At 45.1% G+C, this 25,339-nt stretch overlaps 1 protein-coding gene across 3 annotated transcripts in view; it reads left to right on the top strand.

Moving 5' to 3' along the window:
- Positions 1-25,339, top strand: part of FAM177B (family with sequence similarity 177 member B) — a 53,123-nt gene that overhangs the window by 12,197 nt on the left and 15,587 nt on the right. The window contains exons 1-4 of one of the 3 annotated variants that reach the window (XM_040351369.1): positions 4,046-4,126; positions 11,685-11,737; positions 21,147-21,302; positions 24,859-24,925. In XM_040351369.1, coding sequence (XP_040207303.1) covers positions 11,714-11,737; positions 21,147-21,302; positions 24,859-24,925 — 247 coding nt within the window. In that variant the 5' untranslated portion in view covers positions 4,046-4,126; positions 11,685-11,713. Of the gene's footprint in view, positions 1-4,021; positions 4,127-11,684; positions 11,738-21,146; positions 21,303-24,858; positions 24,926-25,339 lie in introns of those variants that run through there. The other 2 variants (XM_040351370.1, XM_040351368.1) reach the window with 2 other exon arrangements.

Below are 25,339 nucleotides of genomic sequence, written 5' to 3' on the forward strand. Positions count from 1 at the left end.
AATCCACCGATTAAAAGCCGCATATAGCAACAATACACCGATCCTTCATTAAGCCGCTCAGCTCATATGATGTTTCCTCTCCTCATTCGAATCCTAGATCGAATCCTAGATCCGTCCCGCTCGTAACTCCTCCCCCACGCGTTACGTCAATGGTCACTTGACTTAGTCATGGGTCACTCCCTGTCCGCTCTACGCTGGTATTATTTATAGTCAGCATAGGAATCAGGCAGAGACGGGATTGGTAGTGAGGGAGTGTTAGACATCTTACATCATTGCAAGCATAAACGAAGGATCATACACTGTTCATTAACATAGTGCATGTAGGCAATTTAATACAAAGAATAATAATTACTATAGTAATTAAAAACATTTAAAAATCCAAGAACATCTTAGTGGCGTTATTAAACTGAGGATATGCTTATATGCATAGCAGCCAAGTGGCCACAGTAAATACAGCACTTACAAACTCCAGCACATGCTGCACTACATCAATCAATGAGCAGATATAATTACAATATAAAATATCTATAAAGTACATTAATATATACTATTATAAATAACAACATACCATTTAAAAATAAAATATTCTAGAATTAAAATATTTTGTAAAAGGAGGAATATATGTAAAAATAACCAATATATAAAATATATATATAAAGAATCATCACGTTAAAAAACTAGTACATACTTAATAGTCAGAGATGAAACAATTGAGGTCAAATTCAATATTTAACCCATTGGGCGACAATGATCTCATCTCATGAATCCATTTTGATTCAGTTTGACTCAATGTCCGTACCATGTGGCTCCCCCTCCAATGTGGGTTATATTTAGCGATAGCCCAAAATTTTAATTCTTTGGGATCCCTATGGTGGCACAGGTCAAAGTGTCGTGACACATTATGTTTAGGGAAGCCCTTTTCAATATTTTGCACATGTTCCCTAAGACGTTTCCACAAGGGCCTTTTTGTGCGGCCAATATATTGAAGGGAGCATGAGCATTGTAAAGCATACACTACTCCCTCCGTTCTACATGTTATTAGATCTTTAATTTGGTATTCTTTTTGTGTAACATTGGACACAAAACTGGAGCATTTATGTCCATTGAAATTGGTCTTTTTGCAAGCAAAGCACCTTTTACAAGGAAAGAAACCTTTTCCTTGGAAGAAGGTTAGAGTATTGGATTTGGTGGGAGGATCAGGTATATTCTTTGCCACCAAGTCCCTCAGAGAAGGGGCACGTCTATATATTATTCTGGGCATACTAGGCAGTATACATTGTAGTTGTTTATCAGCCTGTAATATAGACCAATGCCTTTTGAAGATGGTTTCCAGTTGTTTATGTTGTACGTTATAATTTAAAATAATTGGTACTTGATCATCCATAGCTTTATTTTTTATCCTATCTTCTATTAATGTCTCTCTGGGTATTTCTAACACATTTTGGATTTGTGTCTGTATGAAACTGTCATCGTATCCTTTGTTCACAAACTTTTCCCCAATCATTTTAGCTTGCTCCAAAAAAGTCTGTGAATCGGTACAATTCCTGCGGATTCTAACCAATTGGCCTTTCGGGATGTTTATTAGCCATGGGTCATGGTGGCAGCTATCAACCGGTATATAGCTATTCCGTTCGACCGGTTTGAAATACGTTTTTGTGGTAATCAAATCTGCTTCAAGTGTAATTTCTAAATCCAGAAATTGTATAGTTTTTTCATCGATAGTATATGTAAGTACAATATTTTTCTGGTTTAAATTTAATTTGTTAAAAAATTGGATTAAAGATTCAGTATCACCCCTCCATATAAGAATACAATCATCAATAAATCTCTTGTAGAGTATTAATTGATCCGGTAGGTCCTCGTAGATAGCTGTTTCCTCCCACTCTGCCATGAAGACATTGGCAACACTAGGTGCGTATTTGGCCCCCATGCCAATGCCATTCAATTGCCGATAGTACTTCTGTCTGTGCCAAAAATAGTTGTGTTGTAGGCCGAATGCCAAACATCTTAACACAAACCTATTTTGCTTAGACACAAGTGACCCAAATTTAGTTAGTGCCCATTTTGATGCTTGAATCGCCTCTATATGGTTAATAACCGTGTAGAGCGAGGACACATCGGCAGTTGCTAGTAGATAATTCTCCGATCTATCGACTTTCACAGTTTAATAACGCCACTAAGATGTTCTTGGATTTTTAAATGTTTTTAATTACTATAGTAATTATTATTCTTTGTATTAAATTGCCTACATGCACTATGTTAATGAACAGTGTATGATCCTTCGTTTATGCTTGCAATGATGTAAGATGTCTAACACTCCCTCACTACCAATCCCGTCTCTGCCTGATTCCTATGCTGACTATAAATAATACCAGCGTAGAGCGGACAGGGAGTGACCCATGACTAAGTCAAGTGACTATTGACGTAACGCGTGGGGGAGGAGTTACGAGCGGGACGGATCTAGGATTCGATCTAGGATTCGAATGAGGAGAGGAAACATCATATGAGCTGAGCGGCTTAATGAAGGATCGGTGTATTGTTGCTATATGCGGCTTTTAATCGGTGGATTCGTGAGTGTGCCATTGTTAGAGACCATTTATCCTCTTTGTATTGTTTTACACTCAGCTGCGCTATGTGAGTATCTCTCTTTTATTTTCCATGAGTTGTGGTTAATGTGGAAGAGGCGTATCTACTTGTGAAGCAGGAGCACGTTGTTTGAGATCACATCACACCTTCCTTCAATCATCACACTGATCTGGGTGTTGTTTCATTGAAAACCACTGGTGTATATTTATGCAATTGGACTTTACTTGTATCGTTTTTGCCTATTAATTTGACACTTGATAGTTTCTTTTTAATCACTTATCAGCACGATTTGCATTTTCTAAAGTTAATATTCAGCGCGAATTAACATATATATACAGCAACCTTAGACAGCTTCCCCTCAACCTCCAACCACAGCTGGTTCCCCATCCGGCTGAACCGCTACTTCTGGTTGGACTACAAGCCCGCAGTCCGGGAAATGTCTCCCTGGCTGTGATTAGCACAGCGCCGTGCAGACTTCCTGGCGGGCTCTACACGTGTACTATGCGAACACGCTGGAGCTCATCCTTAGTTGAGAGCTTTTTGGTTTACCAATAAACTACTTGCCAACCAGCCGCTGCAGTTATACGGTGGCAGGTCGGCTCCCCTGCGCGAGAGCCCGTAGCTATACGTCGGCTCTTTACGCGGCCACTAGGGGCTCGTCCCTGACTCCGGTGCGTGTGCCTGTCGGGCGCGATCGCCGCCGGGCACCCGCGATTGCTCATTACACAGCTCCCGGTCCTGTCAGGGGAGAAATGCCTGACCGTCTGTTCATACAATGTATGAACAGCGATCAGTCATTTCCCCTAGTGAGGCCACCCCCCCTACAGTTAGAACACACCCAGGGAACATACTTAACCCCTTCCCTGCCCCCTAGTGTTAACCCCTTCCCTGCCAGTGGCATTTTTATAGTAATCCAATGCATTTTTATAGCACTGATCACTATAAAAATGCCAATGGTCCCAAAAATGTGTCCAAAGTGTCCACCATTACTAGTAAAAAAAAATTATCAATAAATATGCTATAAAACTACCCCCTATTTTGTAAACGCTATAACTTTTGCGCAAACCAATCAATACACGTTTATTGTGATTTTTTTTTACGAAAAATATGTAGAAGAATACGTATCGGCCTAAACTGATGAAAAAAATTGTTTTTTTATATATTTTTGGGGGATATTTATTATAGCAAAAAGTAAAAAATATAATTTTTTTTCAAAATTGTTGCTCTATTTTTGTTTATAGCGCAAAAACGAAAAACCACAGAGGTGATCAAATACCACCAAAAGAAATCTCTATTTGTGGGAAAAAAAGGACGCCAATTTTGTTTAGGAGTCACGTCGCACGACCGCGCAATTGCCAGTTAAAGCGACGCAGTGCCGAATCGCAAAAAGTGCTCTGGTCTTTGACCAGCAATATGGTCCGGGGGTTAAGTGGTTAAGGACACCTGAGAGAGCAGCTGGGCTTTTCTTCAGTGGATCAGAGATCCAGTCAAGTGCTGTATGACTTCCCTGAGTAAGGGGGGAGGGGTTGCAATCTTTCTGGTAAGCCTCTATTTTTACTTTGGTGATGGGTGTTTGATCATCATTAAATGGACTTCAGACCCATATGATTTTTTGCAGAGATCTGCACCCTTTTTAAATATTGCACTGGTATTTATGTTTGAAATTCATCTCTAGCTGATTTTTAGGTTTTGCACTTTAATTAGTGCACTTATTGCTCTTTAATTAGTACATATTTTATTTCATTATTTACATATTTCTTTTTTATGTAATATTTTGCTATTGATTTCCTATATTGTTCATACACTATTGATTGCACTGAATGCGCTTTAGAAATCTTTGCACCTGTTATATGCATTGTGTTATACAGTGCTTTTTTTCTCAGAAAATAGGTGCAGGAACTCAACCACGACCCGTTCAGATTTCACAAACAGTAGAAGGATCTTAAAGGGGCAGTAAATACCAAAATTGCATTACATACAGAGTGCAGAGTTCAGGGGGTTACAAAGCTGCCACTTGTAAACACAGAAACCAGACTTCGGTGTTTACAAGTGATTGTGGTGAGAAGGCACCAAAGGGTCTGAGCCAGAGGTGGTGGAACTGAGTTCCCCCAAGTTCCCCCTGAAAAAAAGCCCTGGTGTTATATATTTTACATGCCATAATACTGACTACAGGGAACTCTGAATATGACTGCAGACTGTATTCTGTCTATCTACAGGCAGCAATGCTTATTACAGGCCATACAGTACCTTCTCACCTCCACACCGTGTAGGACTGCGCAGGCCCCTCTGTTGTGGGTGGGACTGGAGGAGGGAATGACATCATGTTGTGTAGAGGCGGGTGGCACACTGCGCTTAGGGTTGCCACCTCATCCCTTTAAAAGCGAAAACATATTAATTACACAGGTTCTCTGGCTGATTAAGGTGCTGCTAATTAAACTCACTTGGTGCCTTATCGACATTAAATTAGCCCCAGAACCTGTGTAATTACTATGTGTTCGGGTTTAAAGGGATGAGGTGGCAACCCTAACTGCGCTCAGCACCTCATTGGCCGGCACGGTATTCACAATAGGGATTGGCGGGGTCTGGCAGGCAGCGGAATCAGCCAATCCAATTCTTACACAGAAAACGCTGCCTGCAGAGATGATTGTGTTTGTGTGTAAGGCCTGCACAGCAATGCACAGTGAGCGACACTCATACAGTCAGCGCCGCACTATTCCGGCAGAGCCGCGGCTCCTGCGGGGCCAAGCGGAATACATGATGATCTATGCGGCAAGAATTATACACCCAGTTGCATTTGGCGCGCAGAATGCAACCCATTCAAATAAAAGGGGCCGTGCTGCAACTTCCCCGCAACCGTGTGCAATGCAGGGGGCTAAAGCAGATGTGAGGAGGCGACATATCGTCACCCCACTGCCTTCCGAGGCTCTCCCATCCCACCAGGAGACCCGAGCCACTGGCTGGCCAGACAGCCAAGCAAAGCCAGTGTCTTGTCGATCTAGTTCCACTATCGAGATGGTTCCCTGCTTCACTGCGCAGGCGCAGATGAGACGAAGCCCACGGAAATCTCTGAACCTCGGGTGGCATCAAGGCTCATTCCTTAAAGTGGATGTAAACCCAAAACTTTTTTTTTATGTCACAATGTAGAGAATAAGATTTCCTATCGTCTGTGCCCAGTCTTGCCATACAGAGTTAATCCAGCGCTGAGCAATCCTCTTTTTATTGTTCAGTGAAATAAAACAGACTTCCAGATAAAGACCAAATTCTTTCCTTGAGTCACAGGTTATTTACATATCTCGTGCACTAGCTTGCAGACATGCACAGCATCTGTAAAGTGCACAATTCACATCCCCTCCCCTCTCCTCCTCTCCTCTCCCGTCCAGCTCTCCCAGGATTGGCTGTCTTTCCTGTGTTTTGATTAAATGTTTTCAAAATATGGGGTGATCCACAGTTCAGTGTAAACAGCCATCAGAATATACATAGACAATAAGCTGTGCATGTCTGCAAGCTAGTGCACGAGATATGTAAATAAACTGTAACTCAAGCAAGGACTTTGGTCTTTATCTGGAAGTCGGTTTTATTTCACTGAACAATCAAAAGAGGATTGCTCAGAGCTGGATTAACTCTGTGTGGCAAGACTGGGCACAGATGATAGGAAATCTTATTCTCTACATTGTGACATAAAAAAAAAACATTCCCGTGGATTGGAGGATGTTAAAAAAAGAGCAAGGAGGCTGAGCGAGCGCAGCGAGCTGTCCGAGCGAAGCGAGGACGTGAGGCTGACTGGCCACTTAAAGCAAATTGCACGCCGCCCTGGACCTCTTGCTACAGCTGCTCAGGTTCAGTGATTTCCGTCGGCTCGGATTGCGCCTGCGCAGTCAAAAGGGGAACCATATCGATAGGAGGAACCATATCAGCAGATCACCAGGATCAGCTTTGCTTGGCTGTTTGTAACAGTAGACCGGAAGCCATAACATGACATCACTGTCTGTTTACTCTGGAATCATCAGCAGCAGTTTTGAAAAATCACAAGCATTCAAAATCACAGATCTTGGTGTTTTTGAATACTTTCAATGCAGAGGAGGGATCTGAGATCTCTCCAAAAAGAGGACCTTTCACTGCCTATCGCTGTCACAAAGATGTTTACATTTCTTGTGACAGCGATAAAAAAATAAAATAAAGCAACAGTGTTAAATTCTTTTTTTTTTTTTTTTTTTTTTTTTTTATCAAAATAAAATAAAAAGATTTAAGTGCCCCCATCCTCCCATGCTCACAAACGCACGCGTGTATCAGTCCTGCACGCTTGCAAACAGTGGTCATCCCACACATGTGAGGTATCACCGCGAACATCAGACCATGGGCAGTAATTCTAGCACTAGACCGCCTCTGTAAATCTAAAGTGGTAACCTGTAGAGGCTTTTAAAGCATCAACTATGGATAGTAAAATGTATGTCCTTTGTAGCCCTTGCACAGGCGTGCGCAAGTTTAAAATGGCTGGGATGGGACAGATTTAGATGTGGGGGGTGCGCGCCTGTTTTCAGTCTTGCCTTGGGCAGCACAAAACCAAAATTAACCACTGGCCCAGGGGCGCCCATGCGATAAGAAGGCCCTGCCCAGGAATTGTGGGATATGTAGTTTCTTCACAGGAAGTGTCAGTTCTTAGACTACAGACAGGGGTCATGCATTAACGTGTGCAGTGATATGCCACACGCCTCATGTTTGAAACTTCTGACATAGAAATATGAAGATTTACTCTACTATAGGATGTGCGTACAGAGCAACAAATAACACCATGAAACTACATGATCAATGCACATGTTACGAAGGTGAAAAACACGAGGTACAGGTAGGAATATTTATAATGTCTTTAACAGCCTTCAATCAACAAACATTACTTTTTCCTAAAGGGACACATAGCAAATATATGTATGAATGTAAGTAGATAATTATTCTTGCTCTAAGGCTATGGATTCCTGTAAGCACCACATAAATATTGAAAACAATTGCTGGTGCCTACATGGAATCCATAGCCTTAGAGCAAGAATAACTATGTACTTGCAGTCATACATATATTTATCCACTTAAAGCGGTGGTTCCCCCTTAAAAACAACTTTTTTTTATTCCACTGCCCCCCCACATTACAATCGAATTAAGGCTCTTATTTTTTTTTTTGCTGCTGTACATACCTTGATACAGCATCTTCACCCGTGCATCCGGGTTGCGAGTCCCGCGGGAGTGGGCGTTCCTCACATGCTGTTGATTGACGTTTTGCCCAAAAACGAGCTCTCCCCTGTCGCGTAAGCCGCGTCACGGTTGGCGAAAGGAGCCGAACGGCGAGTCGGCGCTATACTGCGCATGCGCATCGCCGTTCGGCTCCTTTCGCCAACCGTGACGTGGCTTACGCGACAGGGGAGAGCTCGTTTTTGGGCAAAACGTCAATCAACAGCATGTGAGGAACGCCCACTCCCGCGGGACGGGTGAAGATGCTGTATCAAGGTATGTACAGCAGCAAAAAAAAAAAAATAAGAGCCTTAATTCGATTGTAATGTGGGGGGGCAGTGGAATAAAAAAAAGTTGTTTTTAAGGGGGAACCACCGCTTTAAGAAAAGTCATGAGTGTTGATTAACCACTTGCCTACTGGGGCAACTTTTTAGTTTTTTGCACATATGTTAAATCTGTGTTTTTCTTTTCTTTTTTTTGCTAGAAATTACTGTAACCTCCCCAAAAATGATGTTTTCTAAAAGTAGAGACCCTGGAGAATAAAATGGTGGTGGTTGCAATTTTTAATGTCGCACAATATTTGAGCAGCTAGTTATCAAACTGCATATTTTCAGGAAAAATACAGCCTGGGTTGAGGTTCACACTGCTGCGGTGCGAGAAACCACATGTAACATTCCTGTGCAAAGTGTCTGCGGTGTCTCAGGGGTGCGATTTGAGCCATAGATTTGTATAGCTTAAATTGCATCCATGCGATCCAATTCTGCAAATCACGCTGCCTTTTGCAAAATGATTGCGGGGTCTCGTTAACATACACTTCGCAAACGTTTCACACGAACGGGTTGCGATTTAGATGCAGTGCCGAATTCGCTGTGAATTTGCACCGAATATAGTGTGAACCTGCCAACAGAGAAGAGGGGGGGGGGGCACTTTGAGAGTGCCCCATTAAAAGCTCTAGAGCCACCTGGATCACTTTTATCTGAATCGCCTTCGCCGGCTGTTAAAGCTGGTGCCAAGCTCATGGATGCAGCAGCAGCAGCCGTGAGTTTGCTTTAATCACGTGCCGTTTATAAACGTATCTTCATAGATAAATGGTTAAAGTTGGTATTTAAATATCTTTTCCCCGGACCACCTTCATCTCTATGACTAAACCTGTAATTTTGAAACGTGTCAGTGAAGGGCGGTGTCAATTCAATAACATTTGGCAGAAGAATGTTATGTCATTGGTGCCAGGCTTCTCTGTTACATGGAAAACAGCTTTTTTTTTAATAACGGACTCGTCAAAAACGGTCTCTTCATTTTTATTTACTTTGCCTATTTATCTGGTAAATGAGTAGGGGTAATATATACCCCACCATACTCTGTCACATGGGGGGGGGGTCGGAATCTGGGGACCCACCTTGGTAAAGGGGCTTACAGATACCAATAAGTCACCCCCGCATCCCCACAACCACCGGGCCAGGGTTGTGGGGTTGTGGCGAAAAGGCCCTTGCCTTCACCAATATAAGGGACGAGGTGCCTTGAGGGGGGGGGATACCCCTCCAAGCACCCACCCCCTATTGTTAGCACATGTGGCCTGGTATGGTTAAGGGTGGGGGGAACTACCCCCCCTTCTATCCTGGCCTCCCGGGCTGCATAATCGAATAAGGATCTGGTATGGATTTTGGGGGAACCCAATGCGTTTTTTTTTTGGGAGGGGGGAATGGAGATCCCCTACAAATCCATACCAGACCCAAAGGGCCTGGTATGGATTGGGTGGGACCCCCATGCTGTTTTGTTTTCAATTTATTTATTCTGGCTCTTCCTTTGTTTACATTCTGCTGTCAGCGGGGAATCCCGCTGACAGCAGATGAGTTGTAGTTGTTAAGGATGCGGTAACTGGCAGCGTTTAAAATTCTGCAAGCTTCCACTACTATTTTAGTAGTGTTTTTTAACTACTTGCCCACCGCAGTACGAGAATATACGTCCTCGACTTTGTGCGGTGATATCTGAATGAAGCCTGCAGCTACAGGCATCATTAAGATATCACCGTCTTCAGCCGGCGATTCTGTGCACAATAAGAACGATCAAAGCGGCAGTTCCGCCGCTTGATCGTTCTTATAGGCAGCGAGAGGGGACGTCCCCCCCCTCCCGCCGCCATCCGGTGCTTCTCCGGGCTCTCCCGTGCCATCGGGGGCCCAGAGAGCGAATCGGCCGGCGCTCGCTGAAGAACCATAGAGATGACTGGTGACCAGACGGTCACAGTCATCTCTATGACCGTCGGAGGCCCGGGCGCGACGTTATGACGTCACGCCCGCTTCCCCTTAAGTAATCAAAGCCACAATCGCGGCTGTCGGTGTGAGATCGGTGAATGTTTTTTCACCGATTTCATGCTTGTAAGCCTGGAGGAAAGATGTGGGGTCTTATTGACCCCACATCTCTCCATAAAGAGGACCTGTCACACACTATTCCTATTACAAGGGATGTTTACATTCCTTGTAATAGGAATAAAAGTGATAAAAAAATTAAATAAAATAAAAATAAAAGTGTAAAAATAAAGAAATTAAGTAAAATAAAAATAAAATGAAATATATATTTTTTAAAACGCCCCTGTCCCCGGTAGCTCGCGCGCAGAATGAACACGCATGCAAGTCCCGCCCACATATGTAAACACCGTTCAAACCCCACATATGAGGTATCGTCGCGTGCGTTAGAGCGTGTGCAACAATTCTAGCACTAGACCTCCTCTGTAACTCGAAAATAGTAACCTGTAAAAAAATTTAAAGCGTCGCCTATGGAGATTTTGAAGTACCAAAGTTTGGCGCCATTCCATGAGTGTGTGCAATTTTAAAGCGTGACATGTTAGGTATCAATTTACTCGGCGTAACATCATCTTTCACATTATACAAAAAAATTGGGCTAACTTTACTGTTTTGTTATTTTTTAATTCATTAAACCGCTTTTTTTTCCCAAAAAAAGGTGTTTGAAAAATTATTGCGCAAATACTGTGCGAGGGAAAAAAAGTTGCAATGGCTGCCATTTTATTCCCTAGGATTTCTGCTAAAAAATATATATAATGTTTGGGGGTTCTGATTAATTTTCTAGCAAAAAAATAGTGATTTTTACATGAAGGAGAGAAGTGCCAAAATAGGCCTGGTGGTCAAGTAGTTAATCAGTTGCAACTATTTTTTTGAAATACACTATGAGATATTTTACCGCTGATCTTAAAGTGGTGGATAGTGCTTTATGAATGGAGCCCATTGTCTAAATAACCGAGACATGTGTAATTATTTTATTTTTTTAAAACTAGTTTATTGAAAGAAAGTAATTTTTACATAAAAATTATACTTGTCAAGTCAATGACACGTGTATTCTTACTTGACTCTTGGTGTGCTTTTGTTTATTTCCTCCAGATCTGTGCAGTAATCCAGTGTGAAACATTCCCTCTGTGCAGTATTTATCTGTAATAAAGACCGGTCACTGCTGCTCTCTCTGCTTGTGCAGGGTGACTGGTCTTGTCTCCGCCCCTCCTGTAGTTTTTGCAGACAGCCTGTAGTGGGTGGGACTGCTGGGTCTCTCCCACAGCTCTGCTATACACAGCACAGTGATGATGTCACTACTACTTTTACCAGGTAATATCTGGATTTGGTGCACATAAGGTTGTTGACTTCATTTGATATCATTTGTGTTGAGGAATATATTTACTTGAAAGTTTAAGCCGGAGTTCAGCTTTAAGCCATCCAAACATGTCACACTTTGCATGTCCAGTCTCAGTGGTTGGTATGCATAATCGTATTGTAACAACCTGTATGCCAACCTCACATTGTCCTCTCTCCTCCCCCAGGAACTTTGTTACTAGTTATCCTCCCACATCTTGATTTTCTTGTTTTTCCACCTGACTTTAGGAAGAAAAAAGAAATACTAGACTGCAGACATGTCTGACGGGAATGCCATAATGGTGAGTTACAGTCGCCCTTTAGGCGCAGGTGTACCTTTTATGAATTGCTCTTTGCTTCTTTTCTTTTGCAGTCAAGCTAAGAACCCTATTGGACAGCAGGCCCAGCAAGGGATTAGATGAACTTTTATCACAGAGACAGTTGTCTGAAAGTTGACAGTTTGTAAAAGTGTATTCCCCGACTCCAGCTGACGGCGGATGATGTCAATCGGGACCAGGGGCGGACTGACCATTCGGGCTCTCGGGCACAGCCGAGTGCCCCATGCCACTAGGGGGCCCGATCAGGGTGGCCAGCCTCAGTAAAACCAGGGACAGTATGTAAAAATCTGTGTTTTGTTTACATCTGTCCCTGAAATGTCCCTTACCGACATCTTTTTGGTCTAAAAATCCCAAGATTATAGCTGCCCCGCCTCTCCAGTACCTTCTCAGTGTGTGTATGTATACTGTGTGTATATTGTGTGTCTGTGTATGTATACTTTATATGTGTGTGTATACAGTACTGTGTGGCCCCATAATCTCCTATTGCCCGGGGGCCCCATAATCTCCTATTACCCGGGGGCCCCATGAGTTGTCAGTCCGCCCCTGATCGGCATGGATACAGCCGATGCTCCCAAATCTTTGTGGGTGCGGGTCCCGATCTCCATTCTCATACTGTCTGCAATCAGGGACACACACCCGTATGGACAGATATGCAGATTGGGAGCATCGGCTGTGTCCGTGCAGTCTCGCTGAGTCTCAACGTGGTCCTGGAACCAGGAACACCACGTGGCACGCGCCCCCCCGGTCTGGAAGGCCATTTCGCCAGGGCTCAGTGATGTGGTCACCCTAAAGGTGGGTGCCACATTGGAAGAAGACCCAGGTCAATGGTGTCTGCCCCATAATTACCCTCACCCAGCATGCACAGCGAGGAAAACCCCTCCTGATAGGCTGCTGGGGAAAAGCACCTAAACCTCGACTCCACTGCTGCCACCTGTTGTCCTGGGGTGGAATCAGCACCCCAGAAGCGACAGAATGAGCCCACAGCACAGCCAAGCTGAGACAGAGACCCAAGTTTAAACAAATCAGCCTGGTCAGAGCTAGTAACCAGGCACTACAGGTGTATACTGTAGTGTGCCATGTGTGAACAAGGCCTCCAAAGCGAAGTTCCAGCCTGGGGGGAACATTTTTAAGTCAGCAGCTATGACACTTGCCTGTCCAGGGTGCCTGCGATGTCAGCACCCGAAGCCGAGCCATCCATTGGCTCTGGGTGCAGGCGCAGGCATCCTTACTAAGGGAAACAGGAAGTGAAGCCTTGAGGTTTCCTACTGTGCATGCATGAGTCGCGCTGCGCTTTCTGAATGGTCCCGTTGTCTTATAGGACCTGTGTGTGTGTGTCTCCCAGAAGGCAGCGGGGGGAAATTACATAGGTTGCAGGGGCGCCCTTACGCGGAAGTGGGAGCGGATACCTGTTTTTGACTGGTATCCGCTCCCCAAAAAGCCCCCCCCTCCAAAAGGTGATAAATGTGGCACCAAAGGAGGGGAGGAAATTGATGAGGGGAGCTTCCACTTTCTTTATCGTACATCACGGGACACAGAGCGGCATTCATTACTATATGGGTTATATGGAGTACCTTCAGGTGTAGACACTGGCAATCTCAAACAGGAAATGCCCCTCCCTATATAACCCCCTCCCATAGGAGGAGTACCTCAGTTTTTCCGCCAGTGTCTTAGGTGTTAGTCATGGTTTAGCTTGCCTCCACATCCTTGGGATTAGGTGAGCTAACCGGTTCTGTCCAAAAAAGCCTCAGCGCTAAAGTGGTCAGTAACCGGACCCCAAACCCTTGGGGTATAGCCCATAATGCTTTTCTTTTTAGAGAGCTGGACCCTGGGCCCAGAACTTAGAAACCTTTGGGTGCCTAATGTTTCTGTTGCCAGAGTGCTATATGGGCCCAGGACAGTGGATCCTTCATAGGAACCCAGGGCCTGAAGGTCTAGACATCCCCACCGAGATGGGGGAAGATTGGGCCTCTTGCTTGGCAAAGTCCTGCGGCATGGAGCAGGTAAGTGAGGGGAAAACTTGCGGAACTTGGTTCTTAGCAGGTTTTTTCTGGGGGGTCACAGGGGACATGCCTAAAGTTATGCACTGCATCTGGCAAACTAGTCACATATCATAAAGATAGGATGGCTCTATATGTATTATTCCCCATAAGATGTGACCTCCCTTGTAGTGTTGGAAAAGCATTGAGTGGGGCCTGTGTTATATAAAAATATATGTGTGTGTCAGAGAGCTGTGCTTACCTGCAAGCCTCCAGGCGATGCTCCATTCAGTCTTCCTCCTCACGGCCTGCAAAGCAGGCAAAACGCTGACCTCCTCATGGCTGCAGTTTGCTGGAGCAGAGAAGTCCCTTCCTCCCAACCCCACCCCCCCCCTGTCGGGAGGGGCATTTCCTGTTTGAGATTGCTGGGGGGGAAGGGCGGGTCAGTGGCTTAAGGAAGGGGCGGCCCTTCCTTGTTTGTTCCATATAGCTCATTCAATACTTTGGAACTGAGGAGGAAAGACCAGAACGGCAAGCACGGGGCGCCGAGGACACACAGTGGCCAGAAAGAATATTGCAGTCTTCAGAAAGACTGTTTTCAAGCCTAGGAATAGGCTGTTTCTTTTCCATCTCATAGTTTTTCTTGCAATACTACTCAGGGGGACAGAATGTTTTTTCTTTCCTAGATTTGAAAAAAAAAAAAAAAAAAAGATTTTTTTTTGAAAAAAAAAAAAAAAAAGAGAAGTGTCATCTAGGGGAGAGGAAGCATTTTTTATCCCCCAAACAGGTGTTTGGGCATTTAACTATTTATAAGTCCCAGGTACCAATAAGTAGCAGGTGTACCTCGGTATTGTACCATGGCATCAAAAAACAAGGGTACAAGAGGTGGGGATTCCCCCAGAGAGTCTGAGGTCTCGGACAATGCTATGCCGCTGCTTTCCCCACAGGGAGCCTTGGGGCCATCGGGATCTGGGGCTGGAGCTGACGCGGGTCAGTCCAACCCTAAGATGGTCACGGAGGAGGTATTACTCACCTCTTTAAAAGAGATGCAGAAAAGCATGGGTAAAATGATAGCCGCAGCTATGCGGGGCAGTAAGCGGAATAGATCTCCGTCGCCCGAGCGCGGACCCTCAGAAGAGGAGGTCCTTTCCTCAGGGGAATTGGACGACCTCTTGGACAAGGACCAAGTAGGTTCAGGGATCGAAGATCCGGATACAGAGGAGTCTGGGGCAGTCTCCCTGAGGGAGAGCTGGTGGATTCAAGGATTGTCGGACTTGGTCCATAGGGCATTCAACTTGCCAGTACCAGATCTCCAGGTATCGACGGTTTCAGCTTTGGGTTCACTGAGGGCGCCTCAAAGCAATGCTGTGTTTCCGATCCATCCTCTATTAGAGGGAGTTTTGTTCCAAGATTGGAACAAGCCAGATAAGATCTTCTTACCACCTAAGAAGTTCTCTGTCCTATATCCTATGGAAGAAAAATTTTCCAAAAGATGGGCTACTCCTGCAGTGGACGCAGCCATCTCATGTGTTAACAAATCGTTAACATGCCCTGTAGAAAACATACAGGTGTTCAAGGATCCAGTTGATAAGCGCTTGGAAGCACTACTTAAGAACTCCTTCACTACTGCAGGGGCAGTAGTACAGCCAGCTGTGGCTGCGATTGGGGTCGCTCAAGCATTATCGGATCAATTTAAGCAGATGCTTAAACTTATTCCTGCCCAGCAGGCAGAAGAATTTTCGGATGTCCCTAAGGCCATATGTTTTACGGTAGACGCAATCAAGGATTCTATCCAGCAAGCGTCACGTTTATCGTTATCCCTTATCCATATGAGAAGACTCTTATGGTTAAAAAGCTGGGAGGCTGAGCCCCCATGCAAGAAGCTCCTGGTAGGGTTCCCCTTCCATGGAGGACGACTCTTCGGAGAAGACCTAGATAAATACATTCAGACCATTTCAAACGGCAAGAGTACTCTCTTGCCAACTAAGAAGAAGGTTCAGGGGCCTGCGTTTAAACGACAGTATTCCCCTGGGCAGGGGCCCTCTAATGCCAAGCAGTATCGACGGCCTCCTGCAAAAGCAAACTTCGGCTTCAACAGCAAATCACAAGGACAGGCTGTTAGAGGCAAAAGGCAGTGGTTTCGCAAACCAGCAAAACCAGCCCCCAAGCCAACCTTATGAAGGGGCGCCCCCACCCACGAAGGTGGGGGGAAGGCTGTGACTCTTTTCAGAGATTTGGGAAGCCAGCATTCCCGACGAGTGGGTACGGTCTTCCGTGGCCACAGGCTACAAATTAGATTTCCTAAGGTTTCCTCCTCCTCATTTCCAGGAGTCGAGGATTCCAAACGATCCGCCTCGGATTCCGGCCAGCCTGGAACAGGGGCTGGGTTTCTACTCCAACCTATTCATCATCCCCAATGGAGATGTCAGGCCAATTTTGGACCTAAAGATGGTAAATGCATATCTAAAGATCCGCTCATTTCGGATGGAATCCGTGCGGTCAGCAGCTGCCACACTCCAGAAGGACGACTTCATGGCGTCCATAGACATAAAGGATGCCTACCTTCATGTTCCAATTTATCAGCCAAATCAAAGATATCTACGCTTCATGGTGGCTTCGCGTCACTTCCAATTCGTGGCGCTTCCCTTCGGGTTGGCTACGGCCCCCCGGGTGTTCACGAAGGTCCTAGCTCCGATCCTAGCCAAGCTAAGGATCCAAGGGGTCACGATCCTAGCATACCTGGACGACCTCCTAGTCATAGACCACTCGTCTCCCGGCTTGGAGCGAGCAGTGGCCCTCACGGTCCAATACCTCGAGAGGTTCGGCTGGGTCCTAAATCGAGAAAAGTCAGCTTTCCAGCCCACAAGGCAGTTGGAATATCTCGGCATGAGATTAGACACAGAACAACAAGGAGTGTTCCTACCTCTGAGGAAGGTAAAAGCCATCAAGGAATTAATCCTACTGGTTCTAAGCAAGAAAGAACCGACTATTCGCCTATGTATGAGGTTACTAGGCAAGATGGTGGCCACATTCGAGGCGGTACCATACGCCCAGAGCCACACTCGCATCCTACAGGCAGCCATCCTGTCAGCATGGAGCAGAAGGCCACAGGCCTTGGATATCCCGTTGCCACTCTCATCAAGAGTCCGACAAAGTCTGTGTTGGTGGTTAGACCCTCAGAATCTACTGAAAGGGAAGTCTTTCAGCCCAGTGGCTTGGAAGATAGTGACCACAGACGCCAGCCTGACGGGCTGGGGAGCAATTTTGGATGGTTGCACTCGCCAAGGTACTTGGGCAAAGCCAGAGAAGCAGTTGCCCATCAACATCTTGGAGCTCAGAGCTGCTCGACTAGCCCTCAGGGCTTGGACGTCAAAATTGCAGGGGTTCCCGGTGAGAATTCAATCAGACAATGCCACGGCCGTGGCATACATAAATCACCAAGGGGGAACCAGGAGTCAAGCCGCTCAGAGAGAGGTGAGCTTGATTCTCCTATGGGCAGAGGCTCATGTGCCCTGCATATCGGCAATATTCATTCCAGGAGTGGACAACTTTCAGGCGGACTTCTTAAGCCGCCAGACTCTATGGCCGGGGGAATGGTCTCTGCATCCACAAGTCTTTCAAGCACTCTGCCAAAGATGGGGAGTGCCGGACGTGGATATCATGGCATCGAGACTCAACAAGAAACTAGACAGGTTCATATCCCGCTCAAGGGATCCGATGGCCTGCGGAACCGATGCGTTGGTTTGCCCTTGGCATCAGTTCAAACTTCTTTATGCGTTTCCCCCGCTCCAGTTACTACCCCGCCTGCTGCGCAGGATCCGGGTGGAGCACATACCAGTCATCCTGGTAGCTCCAGCATGGCCCAGAAGGGCATGGTACTCACTAATCTTAAGGATGGTAGTGGGAGACCCTTGGACTCTTCCTCTACGGCCAGACCTGCTATCGCAAGGTCCGATCCTCCACCCTGCCTTACGGCATCTAAATTTGACGGCCTGGAAGCTGAATCCCTGATTCTCAGGGGTAGAGGTCTGTCTCAGAAAGTAATCTCTACCCTAATCAGAGCCAGGAAACCGGTCTCTAGGGTGATTTATTACAGGGTCTGGAAGGCCTATGTAGGCTGGTGTGAGTCCAAGCGATGGCTTTCTCGCAAATTTACCATCGATAGAGTATTAAGTTTTCTCCAGCTAGGAGTGGATAAAGGATTGGCATTAAGCACAATCAAAGGACAGATTTCTGCTCTGTCAGTGTGGTTTCAGCGGCCGCTGGCCACCCACTCGCTGGTTAAGACCTTCCTTCAAGGGGTCTTACGTATTAGACCTCCAGTTAAATCCCCGCTTTGTCCGTGGGATTTAAATCTTGTTCTGTCAAGTTTACAGAAACAACCGTTTGAGCCGTTGGCTGATATTCCTTTGGTTCTACTGACAAGGAAGTTAGTATTTTTGGTTGCCATAGTTTCCGCAAGAAGAGTTTCGGAGCTGGCGGCCTTATCCTGTAAGGAACCATATCTTGTTTTTCATAAGGACAGGGTCGTTCTCCGCCCTCATCCTTCCTTCCTACCGAAGGTCATATCCAGTTTTCATTTGAACCAGGATTTGGTATTACCATCCTTCTTCCCTAAACCTACTTCCAGAAAGGAAGGGTTGCTGCATACCTTGGATATTGTCAGGGCCATGAAGGCCTATCTTAAAGCTACAAAGAAGATCCGGAAAACAGATGTGCTGTTCATTCTACCGGATGGGCCCAAGAAGGGGCAGGCAGCTGCAAAGTCCACCATTTCTAGGTGGATTAAGCAATTAATCACTCAGGCCTACGGCTTGAAAGGGTTGCCTCCTCCAGTATCATTAAAGGCTCATTCTACTAGAGCCATGGGCGCCTCCTGGGCAGCACACCACCAGATCTCTATGGCTCAAGTTTGCAAGGCGGCAACCTGGTCTTCTGTCCACACGTTTACAAAATTCTACAAGTTGGACGTAAGAAGGAATACTGATACTGCCTTCGGGCAGGCAGTGCTGCAGGCTGCAGTTTGAGACCCTCGGATTCCGGGGGCTCCTCTTTTTTGAGTTAAATTTAAAATTTAAAAATTATTTTTCTCAACTAAGTTGGATTTATTATGATTTGAGTATATCTCTAAATTAAATCCTTTTGTCTTGGAGATGTTCTCCCTCCCCTCATTGTAAGCATTGCTTTGGGACATCCCATATAGTAATGAATGCCGCTCTGTGTCCCGTGATGTACGATAAAGAAAAAGAGATTTTTAATACAGCTTACCTGTAAAATCTTTTTCTTGGAGTACATCACGGGACACAGAGCTCCCACCCCTCTTTTTTGAGGACCATTTTGGGAGGCATACTGCTTGCTACAAAACTGAGGTACTCCTCCTATGGGAGGGGGTTATATAGGGAGGGGCATTTCCTGTTTGAGATTGCCAGTGTCTACACCTGAAGGTACTCCATATAACCCATATAGTAATGAATGCCGCTCTGTGTCCCGTGATGTACTCCAAGAAAAAGATTTTACAGGTAAGCTGTATTAAAAATCTCTTTTTTGGGTGGCACTCTGCTTTATGATCATACCTGGAGATCAGCTTTCAGCCCACGTTTACACTAAAGGCGGGTTTTAAATTCAGCTGAATTCGCACGTTTTCAAACCTGCATTTCAGTGCGAGTGCGGGGCGATGTGAAAAACATCTGTGCGGGTTCTCATGCATAGATGGCTATTTAAATTGCCAAAAATAGTGCAGGAACTACTTTTGCAAATCGGTGCGGTGCCACAAAGTAGGCGTTGCATCAATTGGGACAGTGTCTTTGCCGGCAACAGACTGCGATTTTTTTTTTTTTTCCATGCAATTTGACATGTCAAATTGCTTCGATGTGAATGGTGACTAAGCCCTGGTTACACACTGATTCCCAAAAGTAGTTTCTGTACTACTTTTGGTGATTTTGGGGTGTGATTTCCATTGACATTATGGAACAACAAAGCACATAGGCCCAGGTTCACAAAGCACTTACGCCGACGTACCTCGAGATACGCCACGTAAGTGTATTTATGCGCCGTCGTATCTATGCGCCTTGCCCACATCCTGAGATACGCCTACGCCTACGCCTACTTGCCTACGCCGTCGTATTGTGGGCGCATATTTACGCTGGGCGCATTTGCCGCTCCTATTGATTTTTCTATGCACATATGCAAATGAGGGAGATACGCCGATTCACGAACGTACGTCCGGCATAAAGTTATTTCCAATATATGAGGCGCAACCCATGCAAAGGTATGGACCAGGGAACACAGCCGTCGTATTTTACGCCGTTTACGTAGTACGTGAATAGGGCTCGGCGTAGGTTACGTTCACGTCATAGGCAGTGATCCGTTGTATCTTAGGGAGTAGTTCCGACGTGATTCTGAGCATGCGCACTGGGATACGTCCACGGGACGGCGCATGCGTCGTTCGTTTTAAGTAACTTATTGTACTCAGCCCATCATTTGCATGGGGTCACGCATCATTAGCATGGCTAACGCCCACTTCCACCTACGACGGCTTACGCCGAGGGAACCCAGCGCAGTGTGGGAGGCAAGTGCTTTGTGAATTCGGTGCTTGTCTCTCTGCGCGACGTCGGCGTAGCGTATATTAGATACACTACGCTGGCATAAATTTGCGCCAATGTATGTGACTCCGGACCATACTGTATCGTTTTGCACTTTGTGATTGACTGAAAATGAGAGCTATTGTAAATCTGTACAATCAATCAAATAAATCTGTGTTCTGATTGGTTCTTTACCTGCATGCAGATATTTTTTTTGCCTGTCCAGAAACAATCAGGAAATATCCGCCACAGCCAATAGACTTGGCAAAATTTGTCGATAGCGAATTGATCAAATAATGTGAATTTTGGTTTATGATTTGAATTTAATGTGTTCAGTTTAGCTGCATTGAATGATCAATATATGTCCATCGTAAGATCTATGACTGATAGATTATACTTTCATTATTTTCAGTCCATCTAACTGTCCAGAAGAATACCATGTGTGTTGACTTGTTTGATATTTTATTCTGTGATTAATTGATTGTTTGCAAGTGCTCATTTGTAGATTTATCACAGATGTGATTGTACAATCAGGTTGTGGTGCATTTGGTAACCCCCTAAACTGGCCATACACTATACAATTTAATTGAATAATCTCGGCACAATTTCTTTAAAATTTACCTAAATTTGTATGTAGTATGCGGTCAATCAATCTATTCAGTTTGTAGCATATTGGGCAGTCGCTTGCACTACATAGTTAGTGGTAGATCTAAAGGAGTGTTGGATAAAGGTATTTTTGCTTTTCAAACTTGGTGACCTATAATATTGAAATATATTGGCCTCCAATCTCAGTGTCTATGTGCATTTATCTGACAGAAGGAAGAGGAGCTGGCAGACACGGAGAAGAAGAGACTCCCCAGAAGGATAATCCATTTTGCCAGTGGAGAGGTGATGGAAGAGTACAGCACAGAGGAAGAAGAGGAGGAGGAAGAGGAGGAAGATCAGAGGATCGACTTTCGGAATGTGGACACGGTATGAATATCATTCTGACCCAGTCTGCTTAGTCCTGTCCTGTAAGTTTGATGGACAGAAGATGCAAACTGACCAAACTAGAATGGAACAAGGATCTGTGTGTTGCTGCATCTCTCCCACACTGACTCTAATATTAAGAACTAAGCGATCTCATGACCACTGATCACTCAGCTCTCCGTCTGCTCTACCTGGAGAGCCATGACTGTCAGTCACTGCTCTCCACTCTGCTCCTCCAGTGCACACTGCAGCACCAGTCCTGGAGGGGAGGTTGGTACAGCTGGCTTTCGCTCTGTAATGTGCTGAAAGGTGGAGCCAGCTGTCAATTAGGTAGCAGGGTGGACCCCAACGATATTGTCAGATCCTTCCTGAACCTGGTACGGCTCTGCTAATATTGAGCAATATTGCACTATAAGCTGACTCTAGTTCACAGGAGAAAAAAAGTACCGTATTTTTCGGACGATAAGGCGCACTTAAAATCCTTTTAATTTTCTCAAAAATCGACAGTGCGCCTTAAAATGCGGTGGGCCTAATGTATGGTTGTGCTTTCTGTCCTAGAACCGTTTTTATGTGGTACACGGCGCTCAAAAATCTGTCAACATGTTTTAGCACAGCCTTGGTAAGCTACGAAGCTGCTTGGATTGAGCATTACGGCCATCGTAGTCAGGAGGTGTGTGCATTCATTCATTCATTAATTTTCTATACCTGCTGCCCCAAAAATGGCTCCTGTTAAGAGACATGCTTACGAAGCAGATTTCAAACTTAACGCTATCAGTCACGCAGTACAACATGGAAATAGAGCAGCTGCGGGAGAATTCAACATTAATGAATCAATGGTACGGAAGTGGAGGAAGCAAGAAGACGCCCTGCGCCAGGTAAAGAAGACCAAACTGAGTTTCCGAGGGAACAAAGCGAGATGGCCACAGTTGGAGGACAAAATTGAACAGTCGGTTATTGAACAGAGAACCGCAGGTAGAAGCGTCTCTACGGTCTCTATTTGACTCAAAGCAACAGCGATCGCACGCGACATGGGAGATCAACGGCTTTCGAGGAGGTCCCTCTTGGTGCTTTCGTTTTATGAAAAGGCGTAATCCCTCCATCCGCACAAGAACTACTATCTCACAGCAACTGCCAAAGGATTACGAAGAAAAGCTGTCCATTTTCCGCACCTACTGCACGAACAAGATCAATGAAAAGAAGATCCGGCCAGAACACATCACCAACATGGACGAGGTCCCCCTCACCTTTGATATCCCCGTAAACCATACTGTTGAGTAAACTGGGACTAGTACGGTATCTATACGCACTACAGGAAACGAGAAGTCATCCTTTACTGTAGTTCTCGGTTGCCAGGCTAATGGCCAAAAACTACCACCCATGGTAATTTTCAAGAGGAAGACTTTGCCAAAAGAAAAGTTTCCGGTTGGCGTCATTTTAAAGGCTAACCCAAAGGGCTGGATGGACGAGGAGAAGATGAGTGAGTGGCTGAGAGAGGTTTACGTCAAGAGACCGGATGGCTTTTTCCACAAATCTCCGTCCCTATTGATCTGCGACTCCATCTGGCTGACACTGTCAAAGCCCAAGTGAAGAAAACAAATTCGGTGCTTGCCATTATTCCGGGTGGATTAACCAAAGAACTCCAGCCGTTGGATATTGGTGTCAACAGGTCGTTTAAAGTTAAATTGCGAGCTGCGTGGAAGCATTGGATTACAGAAGGTGAACACACATTCACCAAGACAGGAAGGCAACGCCGGGCAAGTTACGCCACTATCTGCCAGTGGATGCCTGGGCGAAGGTATCAGTCTCCAGTGTCATCCGAGCTTTCAGGAAGGCCGGAATCATCACTGAACAGCTAAGAAACAGCAACGAGACTGACTCTGAAAATGATGAGAGGGATCCGGGCATGCTTGATGCCGAAATCGCCCAACTGTTAAACTCAGACACTGAAGATGAAGAATTTGATGGATTTGTGGTAGAGGAATAAACTAAAAAAGTCAGTCAGTGTATTGTTTTGTATTTTATGTGTTACAATTGAACAATGTTGAGAGTTATTGTGAAAAAGCTGAATAAAGATTTGACTAAAGTTTGACTTATCAGAGCTTTGTTTAATTTAATGCGCTTTATAACCCGGTGCGCTTTATGTATGAAAATAAACCCGTTAGCAGTTGATCAATGATATTGCGCCTTATAACCCGGTGCGCCTTATGGCACGAAAAATACGGTAAGTGTACTCCTGTAGCCCACAAGAAAAGTATGGCCAAAAAAGCTTTGGTCATACTTTTTTTATTTTTTATGGTCGTGGTCCTTTGACCGAGAGAGATGTGGATCACATAAACACGCGACAAGACTTACAACATAAATAAACCTGAAGTGTGCCTTGGTGGTATGGTCAGTCTGCCAAGAAAAGGGGGCATACATGAACCGACAAAGCGCATGTGTGAGTGGGCTGCTTAAAGCGGAGGTTCACCCTCAAAATGAACTTTCCAGCATCCTTAAAGCGGAAGTAAACCCATCAATTTAACAGTTTGAAAAAGCAGTTACATTCCTGGCATGGCGGGAATGCTAACTGTCACATTGGTTGTGCTCTCAACCAAACTGTCAAACCATCCAATGGCTGGTGTCATAACTGATCACATGTGCAACATCATGGCAGTTGAAGATTAAACAGAGGCCAAGACGCACCTTAGCAGCCGTCAATCAACTCCTCTTTGCTTAGAAACACCCATTCCCTGCAGGATTCCCCACTCGGAGCCAGAAAACAAGGGCTCATATAACGATAAGTACAAGTAAAAAAAAAAAAAAAACAGCGTACTGCAGATGTTAGCAGTATGCTACAGCTAATGTCAAAAAGTGGATTTTTGGGTGAACCTCCGCTTTAATTACCCTCCGGGCTCCTCCCATAGACTCATTCCACCATATTGGCCTTCTTATATATCACAGCAGTTTTTGTTTTTCTGAGCCCCCTTAACATTATTTTACCTGGTGATCGGCCAATAAGTCTTTTATTTTTCAACTTTCTTTACAGACCAAAATGTCCAGCAAAAGTGGAGGATAGAAAATTGAAACAAACCATTTCCCACCGGCAGGTGTGCTTACAGCGGTCCGCTTTTGTTTATATAGTTAAAATGTAAAAAATATATACTAGTCCATCTAACACCATCCTCTACACAAGTTGACAATGCTGCTGTCCAAAGGTTGCTACACTGTTCCTCCAGGGATACAGTGGAGTGAGTATAGCTACCCAATGACAGGAAGTGTGTTAATGACCAAAACACCAGGCGAAAAAAAGGAAACTCAGCCACCACATCTAAGGTTTAGTAAAGTGCAATTTATTACAATTGTATTTTTGGGTTTAGATATACTTTGATGTTCCAAAATATAACCTGGACCAAAATTTTAATGTGTGTCCTCACTGAAAATGCACTATTTGCCAGACTAATGTTTACACCGGTGTCTGGTTAGACCCAGCAGTACAGATGGACAATACTCCACCTGCATGGAATTCTAGGAACTGTTATTTCACCCAGTAACAATTTTCTTGTTCTGTTTTTTTTGGTAGACGCAGATGAGCTGGATCACATACGTACAGTTCTGGATAGTTCGGGTTGCAACCACCACCTTTTATAGTAAGTGATGAGATTGGTAAAGTTTTGCCTCATTTGGAACCATTTCACAAGTTTTTGAGTGCAAATTAAAGCTGAACTCCAAGCAGATATGAGGCCTCGTACACACGACAGAGTTTCTCGGCAGAATTCGGCGAGAAACTCGGTCAAAGCCGGATTCTGCCGAGAAACTCTGTCGTCTGTACAGTTTTGGCTCGATGGAGCCGCCGAGGAGCTCGACGAGAAAATAGAGAACATGTTCTCTATTTTCTCGTTGTTCTATGGGAGAAGGCGGCCCGCCGAGCTCCTCGGCGGCTTCATCCCTGAACTCGACGTGTTTGGCACGTCGAGTTCCTCGGCCGTGTGTACGGGGCCTGAGAGCTATACATATTCCATTAATGCAGCTCTGTATTAAATAATACAAGTGTAAATGTATTT

This window comes from Rana temporaria, chromosome 4 (assembly GCF_905171775.1).
Source record: "Rana temporaria chromosome 4, aRanTem1.1, whole genome shotgun sequence".
NCBI classification, from domain to species: Eukaryota; Metazoa; Chordata; class Amphibia; order Anura; family Ranidae; genus Rana; species Rana temporaria.